Here is a 12,522-nt window from a genome sequence, read left to right on the forward strand (position 1 = left end):
TGCTGTCCGGGTCACAGTGGCTGAGTGTGACGTCACGCAGCCGCCACGGCCCGGGCACGCCTGCGCTGCTCGGTCTGCGCCCCTAAAAGGGGGGCCAAACTCCGCCAGCCTGCCCCCTCCCGCCCAGTGACCGCCTCTGCCTGTCAATCAGACAGAGGCGATTGCAGGGCTGAGATGACCATCATCTGTCTGGCATGCGCCGACGCATGCGCAGTTCAGACCTGATCAGCTGCTGGAGGCGTGGCTTGCTATCGCGTCATCCACATGAGGCCAGGCCCCCTTTTCAATAGGCCACACACCCTTTTCGGTGCCACGCACGCGAGGAGTTCCTCTTTCAGAGATCACAAAGTTGGGAGGTATGCTACTGTGCCTTAAAATGGCCGATGTGCCAGCTGTGAAATTATATAATAACGCTACAAGAGGATTTTTTTTGTAAGAAAAGAAATGCATGTTTAATCTCTTTAAACCACAAACAAGCATGAAAATAAAGTTTTTAAAAATGTTAAACAGATACATAGTTATTTTGTGAGATGAGTAAATGTTAATTTTTTCTTTTTTTTTTTCTTATTCAAGGAGTTGAAATTGAAACTTTATTACACAATGCCAAAGCCATGATAGCGGGCTAGCAGTCTAAACGGGATTAAAGAATACATTACATTGATAGGTTGTTTTATTATATAGGTCTAGAACACACAAGAATATCTACAAACATAAATTAGAAACCATTAACAAATCACAGGATAATTATTCACATTCCAAGGAAATATAACGAGCAAATGTTTGTTCATTTCTGTAATAATACATTGCCTATTGTATTAGCTTTGTTTTAATTAATTTGCTCTATTTTTGTTTTGTTTTTTATTTTGTGTTTTTGTTTTAAATATAAAAACAAAGGACAACTGAACATTTTATCGTAGGTATATCAATTGCATCAATATTAAGTCGAGTATTGGTTAAATAAAAAGGATGGAACGCAAACTCCTGAAGACATTTATGTAAACAAAATGATTGTCTTAAACAAAAACTAGTCGACACGTTTCGATGAACGGCTTCTTTCTGTCCTGTTCTTTTTGGATGTTTAGGTTCATGATGTCTACATAGTCTATATTAAGCATCTGTCAGAAATTGGAATGTCCTTAATGGGAAATAAAATCAGTTTTAAAATAATGTTTCGGTATAATGTTTTATTTAGAACATTTTATGCCTGCCGAGAATAAAGTCTATTGGCGGACAGTTATTAACAGAGTGATTATGGGAATTTGTCGTCGACTAAGAATCTCTCAGCCTGTGTTTAAACCACTAGACTCCACAGAGAAGAAATAGCATTACCTGCTACCCTGAAGATGGTCGTGGGTCTCTAATTAAACTGCTTCGGGCACTTTAGAGATTGCACGACATAACCCATGGATAACGGAGTCTGAATCTATGGGGGATATTCAATTTGGTCCGAAGAGACATCGGGAGTAAAAACCCCCGATGTTTCTTCGGGTGCTGCGGTCGGGCTATTTAATTTGCTCGGCCGGTGACAAGTCCTCTTACACCCGAAAACACACAGGTTCAGTGAAACCTGTGTGTTTTCGGGTGAAACAGCCCCGTTTTCGGTTGAAAACGGGGCTGTTATCGGGCATTTTGCTTCGCCTGCCGGAGGCAGCCCCCACCGCCCCCCCCACCGGCCGATACTTATCACCCGGCACCCTGGGCCAAATTGAATATCCCCCCAAGACTGGTCTTACTCATGACCTATACAGAGGTAACACCACCTCCAGGGTGGCCAATCCTAGGATCGGCGGGATCCCAGTCTTTAGGCTAAGAATCGGACGGGATTCAATCCTGGGATTGGAAGCTCCAAGCCGGGCAGCGTTGAGTGTCCTCAGGACGTTTAGGCGCTGCCCGGCTCCTTCCTCCCAGCTCCCGCTGCGCAGCGTGACGTGAAGTCACAGGTAATGCTGCGCAGTCAGCCGCCCGCCGTCGAGCCCAAAGGATGTGTCCCACCCTCCTGCCCCCATTTTATGGTGAGTTATGTGGGAGGGGAGTGGTGGGGCGAGAGGGGCGGACACATAGGAAAAACACCAATGCCTGTGTATCCTGAGATTGACCTTTTTTCAATCCCGTTACCCGGAACTGGCCACCCTAACCACCTCTCCCTGTCCACTCCTCATTCCTTGAATGCCCATCTTTAAGTTGCCTGAAATAGTGACTTTCAGATCCCTTTCCTCCTCAGTAGTAGATATTGTTTGTGCAGTGCGTGATTTCATAGTCTTTGAACTGTAGTTGCGACAGTGTTCGGTCCACCTCCTCCTATGCTCACTTTCCCTTCCACACCAGAAGTAAGCTCACCAAATGTGTATTAACTGGGACACACCTAGTAACCTGTCCCTTTTCTGAATGCATTCCATGTACTGCACCTCTCAAGCCGTCTCTCCTTCAACCAGCCTCATAACCATGCAACCGCCACTGGCTCCAAACCCAAACCTTCCTTAGTCTTCCCCTGCGGGACTACTGCGAGATGCACTGGACAGGTCACATGCAGCTGTTTGCTGGTTGCCGTCAGTTATTGCAGAATACCACCATGTTAGTAAAGCACCTTCAGCGTTTATAAGGACAGACACAGCTGACCAAGTATCAGCCGCTGTTTCATAAAAAAAAAAAAAAAAAAGCAAAAACTGTATCCCAGTATTATACTACAGGCCACCTATGTCTAGGTGCAGCGATCACTTCATGTAATAGAAACAGTATAATGCAATGATCTAGTGATCTCTGTACTCTTTATGTAACACACTGACAGAACGTGATTAGCGTGCTCCGACTACCTGCATTTTCATTAAGTAGAATTAAAGCTAGTTTTCACACCTTGGTGTATAATTACTAACAGCCGTTTTTCCAAAGCCACCAATAATGGGCGGCTTTGACCAATAGTTTTAAAACGGCGATAGGAATAAATGCTAAATAAGCCTGACTTAGTGTCAATTCCTATTGCCGTTCTAAAACTATCGGCCAAAGCCGGCGACTCTGACAAACCCACAGGACTTGAAAATATTTAAAAATCCCAAAGGAGTTTCTCCGCTGTCTAGGAGAAGAGTGCTTCGGACCCTTTTCCAAGTACACTCAGTGGGGCAGATGTATTAACGTGGAGAAGGCATAAGGAAGTGATAAACCAGTGATATGTGCAAGGTGATCAACACACCAGCCAATCAGATCTGTTAATTTACATATTGGAGCTGATTGGCTGGTGCCTTTATCACCTTGCACATATCACTGGCGTATCACTTCCTTATGCCTCCTCCAGGTTAATACATCTGCCCCACTATTTTCTATAAGATACTGAAGGAAGGTACAGTAGGTGTGCAACACAAAGGGGGGTCATTCCGACCCGATCGCTCGCTGCAGTTTGTCGCAGCGCAGCAAACGGTTCGGAACTGCGCTGGCGCCGCAGTGCGCCGGCGCATGGCAGCTTTCGTTGCCTAGTGATCGCCTCTGAGACAGTCGCTGGGCGGGAGGGGGCTGAACGGCGGTGTTAAGCCGCCGTTTAGGGTGAGCGGTCCGGCCAACGCAGGCGTGGCCGGACCGTTGTGGGAGGGCGGGCCGCGGCGGCTGTGTGACGTCTCACGCAGCCGCGGCGGCCAGCGGCAGCGACAATTCACTCCCGGCCAGCCGCAGAAGCTGCGCTGGCCGGGAGTTACTCCTCAAATACAAAGGCAACGCCGCTGTGCGATGCTTTTGTATTTGTGCGGGGGGACGCCAAGAACAGGGTTAGTCTGCCCCGCTTGTCAGGGAACAGGATCGTAGCTGTGCTAAATATAGCACAGCTACGATCAACTCGGAATGACCCCCAAAGGGCGGTATCCTATTAGCAGCGGTACTTTACAGCTGCTAATAGGATGGCTGGGGGCTATCCGATTAGCCCTGATGTCGGCGTCCTTGGAACAATCATGGTTGCAATTTCGGACTCTATGTGGATACTGCGATAATGACCACCTGTCATTAATCGCGATATCCGTTTTGATTGTACAAAATCGCATCGTGGCTAATAGGGGATACAGTCGTCAGGTCGACACAGCTTAGGGCGACCGTCAGGTCGACCACTGAATGTCGACATGCATTAGGTTGACATGGTCAATAGGTTGACATGGTCAATAGGTCGACAGGTCAAAAGGTCGACATACGTTTTTCACAAAAAAATTCTTCCTTTTTTGGATTTTTCCATACTTGACGATCCACGTGGACTACGATTGGAACGGTAGCATGGTGAGCGGACACAGTGCACTAATTGGGGTTCCCCGTCACTTTACGAAGAAAACGACACCAAAAAAAGTCCAAAAACTCAAGTCAGCCTTTTCACCTGTCGACCTATTGCATGTCGACCTAGTGCCCATGTTGACCTTCACTGGTCGACCTAAGTTGACTCGATCCAACGACCAATACCCGCTAATAGAATACCTCCCAAAATATCTTCCCCCGGATAGCTGTAAAACCTGCAGTTTCAGGGTTTGTCGGGGAATGGTGGCGCATTGATCTTAGAAATAAAAAAATAACAAAACAAACTGCAGGCACATTAATTGGATACGAGGGGGAAGGGGGGGAGGGGGGGGGGGGGGAGGTCAGTTGTGTGCAAGTTAAATGTTTCAACTCCAAGAGGATTATTAATTGAAAGCTACATATAAATAAATGAATAAATATATAAATAAAACCATCGGCAGGGGAGAATCAGACGCCGATATTTACTGCAATGAGTAGTGCAAAATGCTCATTCTCAAGAGGGAACTTCTACGTGAAGAATGTCATTTTCCCCCTAACGTAAATGAAGCGATAATAAGACTGGACGTAGGTGTATAAGGATAAATAAAGGGGGTCTGTCACATTCATGGATGAATCTTATACTAGACGGAAGCTACGGGCGGGATTCGCAGACTGAAGTAATTTAATATAACGGTTTCTGTCCTTGGTTTTCAAATTCGGACCAGGCGTCATTGAGCTCCATAAAAATCATCTTTGCATATTGCTCGTAGGGCTGGCCGGTGGCCTGTAATAGAAACATACGGACATTATTAAATGAGCTTTCCACTTACACTAGCAGTGGCAGGGAATCTTCACCAGCGGTGACATCACTGACAAAGCATTCTACCGGTACACCGGCAACCAGTGACATCACTGATGGATGGACAGCATTCTAATGAATACTTAATAAGCACAGGCAACAGCGGCTTCCATTGTGTTTAGGTGACACCTGGGACTACTATACACCACACTCTAAGATCTGCCAATATCAAGATGTGACACCTCTACCATGTGGCCTCTAGGCTTGCTAGACCCATTACACATTACCAAAAACATCATACAGAGCCCATTACATGAACCAATCATTGCACAGATATCCCCTCCCTCCATAGCTTTTTTTTTTTTTTTTAACCACAGTATATAGTATATATTTTGTAAATATTTTTTTCTCCACCAATGCTGGTAAATTAAGTTTATAGTTTTATTTAAAAAAAAAAAATAACAACTGTTGCAAGTGTGACATGCAGAGTAATAATTGGTGCAAAGTTTAATATGCAGTGACATGTCTAGTATCAAGTTTAATATAAAGAACTATTATCTAACATTCATAGTCATACTAGGTGTAAAGTTTAATATGCAGAACAATACTAGGTGTGAAGTGTAATATGCAGAGCCATACTAGGTGTAAATAGGATTTTAATACCTACCGGTAAATCCTTTTCTCTTAGTCCGTAGAGGATGCTGGGGTCATATCAAGAACCATGGGGTATAGACGGGATCCACAGGAGACATGGGCACTTTAAGACTTTCAAAAGGGTGTGAACTGGCTCCTCCCTCTATGCCCCTACTCCAGACTCCAGTTATAGGAACTGTGCCCAGGGAGACGGACATTTAGAGGAAAAGGATTTATTATTAAACTAAGGTGAGATACATACCAGCTCACACCTCAAGCACGCCGTACAACATGGCCTTTAACACAACGCAAGTCAATGGCATGAACATCATCAGCAACAGGCTGACTATAAATGTAACACAACGTGTGTGTAACCACAACTAATAACTGCATATACAGTACGCACTGGGACGGGCGCCCAGCATCCTCTACGGACTAAGAGAAAAGGATTTACCGGTAGGTATTAAAATCCTATTTTCTCATACGTCCTAGAGGATGCTGGGGTCACATCAAGAACTATGGGGTTATACCAAAGCTCTAGAACGGGCGGGAGAGTGCGGATGACTCAGCACCGATTGACCAAACATGAGGTCCTCATTAGCCAGGGTATCAAACTTGTAGAACTTCGCAAAGGTGTTTGAACCCGACCAAGTAGCCGACCCGACCAAAGTTGTAATGCCGCGGCCCCCCGGGCAGCCGCCCATGACCAGCCCACCTTTCTGGTAGAATGGGCCTTCACCGATTTCGGTAACGGCAATCCAGCCGTAGAATGAGCCTGCTGAATTGTATGACAGATCCAGCGCGCAATAGTCTGCTTGGAAGCAGGAGCCCCAATTTTATTGTGAGCATACAGGACAAACAGAGCCTCTGTTTTCCTAAACTGAGCCGTTCTTGCGACATAAATTTTTAAAGCTCTTACTACATCGAGAAACTTCGATTCCAGCAAGGCGTCAGTAGCCACTGGCACCACAATAGGTTGGTTCAAGTGGAACGACGAAACCACTTTTGGCAGAAACTGCTGACGAGTCCTCAACTCTGCTCTATCTTCATGGAAGATCAAATAAGGGCTCTTGTGAGACAAGGCCGCCAATTCAGACACCCGCCTTACGGATGCCAAGGCCAACAGCATGACCACTTTCCAAGTAAGGAATTTCAACTCTACCTTCTGTAAAGGTTCAAACCAATGAGACTGAAGGAATTGCAACACCACGTTAAGATCCCATGGTGCCACAGGGGGCACAAAGGGAGGTTGGATGTGCAACACGCCTTTCAGGAAGGTCTGAACTTCTGGAAGGGAGGCCAATTGTTTTTGGAAGAAAACCGATAAAGCTGAAATTTGAACTTTAATTGAGCCCAACTTTAGGCCCGGAACCACACCGGCTTGTAGAAAATGGAGAAAACATCCTAACTGAAACTCTTCCGTAGGAGCCTTCTTTGATTCACACCAAGACTCGTATTTTCTCCAAATGCGGTGGTAATGTGTAGACTTACTCCTTTCCTGGCCTGAATAAGAGTGGGGATGACTTCCTTGGGAATACCCTTTCGGGCTAGGATCCGGTGTACAACCTCCAAGCCGTCAAACGAAGTCGCGGTAAGTCTTGGAACACGCACGGCCCATGCTGTAACAGATCCTCCCTCAGAGGAAGAAGCCAGGGATCTCCTATGAGTAATTCCTGCAGATCTGGATACCAAGCCTTTCTTGGCCAGTCTGGAACAATGAGGATCGCTTGAACCTTTGTTCTTCTTATGATCTTTATCACTTTTGGAATGAGTGGAAGCGGAGGAAACACATACACCGACTGAAACACCCACGGTGTCACCAGAGCGTCCACTGCTAATGCTTGAGGGTCTCTCGACCTGGAACAATATCTCTGAAGTTTCTTGTTGAGGCGAGACGCCATCATGTCTATTTGAGGAATTCCCCAAAGACTTGTCACTTCTGCAAAGACCTCTTGATGAAGACCCCACTCTCCTGGATGGAGATCGTGTCTGCTGAGGAAGTCTGCTTCCCAGTTGTCCACTCCTGGAATGAAGATCGCTGACAGAGCGCTTTTATGCCTTTCCGCCCAACGGAGCACCTTTGTGGCCTCTGCCATTGCCGCTCTGCTCTTTGTTCCGCCCTGCGGTTTATGTACGCTACTGCTGTTATGTTGTCCGACTGAATCAAGACGGGCCGATTGCGAAGGTTCCGCTTGCAGAAGGCCGTTGTGCATGGCCCTTAACTCCAGAACGTTTATGTGTAGACACAATTCCTGGTTTGACCATCTTCCCTGGAAGCTTTCCCCCTGCGTGACTGCTCCCCAGCCTCGGAGACTCGCATCCATGGTCACTAAGATCCAGTCCTGGATCCCGAACCTGCGTCCCTCTAGGAGGTGAGAGCTGTGCAGCCACCACATGAGTGAGATTCTGGTCTTGGAAGACAAGGTTATCCTTCGGTGCATGTGCAGATGGGACCCGGACCACTTGTCCAACAGGTCCCACTGAAACACTCTGGCATGGAATCTGCCAAACTGAATGGCCTTGTAGGCCGCCACCATCTTCCCCAGCAACCGAGTGCATTGATGGATCGATACTCTTGTTGGTTTAAGCATTTGTTTGACCAGGTTCTGAATTTCCAGAGCCTTTTCCACTGGAAGAAAAACTCTCTGTAATCCTGTGTCCAGAATCATTCCCAAAAACGACAGCCGTCTCGTCGGAATCAACTGTGATTTTGGCAAGTTTAGGAGCCCACCATGTCGCTACAGAATTGTCAGGGAGAGTGTAATGTTCTGCATCAATTGGTCCCTGGATCTCGCTTTTATCAGGAGATCGTCCAAGTATGGGATAATCATGACTCCTTGCTTGCGTAGGAGAACCATCATTTCGGCCATTACTTTGGTGAAAACCCTCGGAGCCATGGACAGACCAAACAGCAACGTCTGAAATTGGTAATGACAATCCTGAACTGCAAACCTCAGGTAAGCCTGATGTGGGGGATAAATTGGAATATGCAAGTAGGCACACCATAAAATCTCCCTCCTCCAGACTGGAGATCACTGCCCGGAGAGATTCTATCTTGAATTTTTTTAGATAGAAATTGAGGGATTTGAGGTTCAGGATTGGTCTGACTGAGCCGTCTGGCTTCGGGACCACGAACAGGCTCGAATAAAAGCCTTCTCCCTGTTGTGACGGGGGAACCCTGACAATGACTTGATTGTGACACAATTTTTGTATTGCGGTGCATACCACCTCCCTGTCTGGAAGTGAAGCTGGTAAAGCTGATTTGAAAAATCGGTGAGGGGGGACATCTTGAAACGCCAGTTTGTACCTTTGGGATACTATTTCTAAAACCCATGGATCCAGGGCCGAACGAGCCCAGAACTGACTGAAGAGCCTGAGACGTGCCCCCACCGGTGCGGACTCCCGCAGAGGAGCCCCAGCGTCATGCGGTGGACTTGGCAGAAGCCGGGTGTCACGATCCAGGTAATTCCTTATTAGTATTTACCTTCCAAATGCCTCCTGAGACTGTCCCAGTGTCCCAAGCCTGGATTCCATCTGCACTGTCTGTGTGCAGCATGCTGCATCTCATTGTCTCAAATCTCTTTACTATGATTCTGGCAGCTTCATGGTTAAAATTCACATGCAAGTTACAAACAGTCTTTCCCTCCAAGTTCAAACATGGGCGCAGCCATGTTTGTTTTCATCACATGTTACTTTTCAGCCAATCAGCTGCACTCTGCTCCCAGCCTGATTACACAGCAGCTGCAATCTGGTCTCTGGTTAATTGCCCACCAATCCCTGCTAACCTGTGGGTTTAAATAGCCTGTCCCAGCATTGAAGGAGGTCAGTGCTTCAATGGTCTTCAGTGTTTCCAGTGAGCAGTTCTTCCATGGACTTTCTCTGCAGTGCTTCATTTGTCTCCAGTGGTTTCTGTGTGCAGTCTTCTACAGATTCTCCAGTGAACTCTCCTGCATTCAAGCCTGACTCCTCTGTGTTACACTCTGTGGTGTAACACGACACCTCTGTGATTAACCCTTACAACATCACATTACTCATCTGTGTCTGTATTCCGGCTTTCCAGCAGCCACTCTTCAACAACTACAGTTTTCCAGCGAACCCTAGTTCATTTACAGTTTACAGAACTTTTCTCTACATTCCAGGTTACTGGTATTAACCAGTTGCACGCCTAAATTTCCACTTGTGACTTTCTATTGTTTTTGCAAGTTTTATGACTTTTCATTTAATAAAATCACTGAAAGATATTTCCAGTTGTCGTAGTCACGCCTTCGGGCATCCTTGCTACTGTCTTTACGCATGTCCAGGAGTCACATGGCTCCTCCTAAGTTCAAGTACCCGTCAACCCCTACAACTGAGGCTCCCAGTCACGGTCATCAGCCCTCAGTTGTGACACCGGGGAGGACTTCTGCTCTTGGGAACCGGCCATGGCCGGTGATCGTTTATCTTTTCCCTTTCCTCTAGTAGCAAGGAAGGAAGACCCTCAGCCCTTTCTGTATTTATTGGGCCGAAAGGACTGCATCTGATAGTGGTGTGCTCTCTTTTGTGGTGCAGGCACATAAGGTAAAAATGATGACTTACCCGCGGTAGCCGTAGATACCAAATCAGCGAGGCCGTCACCAAACAACACACCACCTTTATACGGTAGAGACTCCATAGCTTTCTTAGAGTCAGCATCAGCATTCCATTGATGAAACCACAATGCTCTTCTAGCTGAGACTGCCATGGCATTGGCCCGTGATCCCAAGAGGCCAATATTTCTCGCAGCTTCCTTTAGGTAGACTGCAGCGTCCCTGATATGACCTAGTGTCAAAAGAATGCTATCCCTATCCAGGGTATCCATTTCAGATGACAAGTTATCTGCCCATTTTTCAATAGCACTACTCACCCACGCAGATGCAATGGCTGGTCTGAGTAGCGTACCCGTGGTGACATAAATGGATTTCAATGTATTTTCCTGCCTACGATCCGCAGGGTCCTTTAGGGCTGCCGTGTCAGGGTACGGTAGAGCCACCTTTTTGGACAGCCGTGATAGAGCTTTCTCCACAATGGGGGGGTGACTCCCATTTCTCTGACGTCCTAGTGGATGCTGGGAACTCCGTAAGGACCATGGGGATAGCGGCTCCGCAGGAGACTGGGCACAACTAAAGAAAGCTTTAGGTCACCTGGTGTGCACTGGCTCCTCCCACTATGACCCTCCTCCAAGCCTCAGTTATATTTTGTGCCCGGCCGAGGTTGGATGCACACTAGGGGCTCTCCTGAGCTTCTAGAAAGAAAGTATAGAATTAGGTTTTTTATTTTCAGTGAGACCTGCTGGCAACAGGCTCACTGCAGCGAGGGACTAAGGGGAGAAGAAGCGAACCTGCCTGCTTGCAGCCAGCTTGGGCTTCTTAGGCTACTGGACACCATTAGCTCCAGAGGGATCGACCGCAGGCCCAGCCTTGGTGTTCGGTCCCGGAGCCGCGCCGCCGTCCCCCTTACAGAGCCAGAAGCAAGAAGAGGTCCGGAAAATCGGCGGCAGAAGACATCAGTCTTCACCAAGGTAGCGCACAGCACTGCAGCTGTGCGCCATTGCTCCTCATACACACTTCACACTCCGGTCACTGAGGGTGCAGGGCGCTTGGGGGGGGCGCCCTGAGCAGCAATAAAAACACCTTGGCTGGCAAAAATACCACAATATATAGCCCCAGAGGCTATATATGTGGTAAATACCCCTGCCAGAATCCAGAAAAAAGCGGGAGAAAAGTCCGCGAAAAAGGGGCGGAGCTATCTCCCTCAGACACACTGGCGCCATTTTCTCTTCACAGTGCAGCTGGAAGAAAGCTCCCCAGGCTCTCCCCTGTAGTTTTCAGGCTCAAAGGGTTAAAAAGAGAGGGGGGGCACTAAATTTAGGCGCAATATTATATATACAAGCAGCTATTGGGGAAATTTCACTCAGTTATAGTGTTAATCCCCACATTATATAGCGCTCTGGTGTGTGCTGGCATACTCTCTCTCTGTCTCCCCAAAGGGCTTTGTGGGGTCCTGTCCTCAGTCAGAGCATTCCCTGTGTGTGTGCGGTGTGTCGGTACGGCTGTGTCGACATGTTTAATGAGGAGGCTTATATGGTGATGGAGCAGATGCCGATAAATGTGATGTCGCCCCCTGTGGGGCCGACACCAGAGTGGATGGTTAGGTGAAAGGTATTAACCGACAGTGTCAACTCCTTACATAAAAGGATGGATGACGTAACAGCTGTGGGACAGCCGGCTTCTCAGTCCGCGCCTGCCCAGGCGTCTCAAAGGCCATCAGGGGCTCAAAAACGCCCGCTCACTCAGATGGCAGACACAGATGTCGACACGGAGTCTGACTCCAGTGTCGACAAGGTTGAGACATATACACAATCCACTAGGAACATCCGTGACTTGATCCCGGCAATAAAAAAAATGTGTTACACATTTCTGACATTAACCCTCTAAAAATGGGTTTTTATGTTGGGGAGAAAAAGCAGGCAGTGTTTTGTTCCCCCATCAAATGAATGAATGAAGTGTGTGAAAAGCGTGGGTTCCCCCCGATAAGAAACTGGTAATTTCTAAAAAGTTACTGATGGCGTACCCTTTCCCGCCAGAGGATAAGTTACGCTCGGAGATATCCCCTAGGGTGGATAAGGCGCTCACACGGTTGTCAAAAAAGGTGGCACTGCCGTTTTAGGAACGGCCACTTTGAAGGTACCTGTTGATAAAAAGCAGGAGGCTATCCTGAAGTCTGTATTTACACACTCAGGTACTAGACTGAGACCTGCAGATCGTGCTGCTGCAGCGTGGTCGGTGACCCTGTCAAACATGAGAACATATAAAAGACGTCGTCTTATATATGAGGGA

At 47.4% G+C, this 12,522-nt stretch overlaps 1 protein-coding gene across 3 annotated transcripts in view; it reads right to left on the reverse strand.

The window, feature by feature from the left end:
* Positions 1 to 424: 424 nt before the first annotated feature.
* DNAJC6 (DnaJ heat shock protein family (Hsp40) member C6) overlaps positions 425 to 12,522 on the reverse strand; it is a 275,117-nt gene continuing 263,019 nt past the window's right edge. For all 3 annotated transcript variants that reach the window (XM_063939170.1, XM_063939171.1, XM_063939169.1), the window contains one exon: positions 425 to 5,020. In XM_063939170.1, coding sequence (XP_063795240.1) covers positions 4,919 to 5,020 — 102 coding nt within the window. In that variant the 3' untranslated portion in view covers positions 425 to 4,918. The remainder of the gene's footprint in view (positions 5,021 to 12,522) is intronic.

This window comes from Pseudophryne corroboree, chromosome 9 (genome assembly GCF_028390025.1).
Source record: "Pseudophryne corroboree isolate aPseCor3 chromosome 9, aPseCor3.hap2, whole genome shotgun sequence".
Classification (NCBI taxonomy): domain Eukaryota; kingdom Metazoa; phylum Chordata; class Amphibia; order Anura; family Myobatrachidae; genus Pseudophryne; species Pseudophryne corroboree.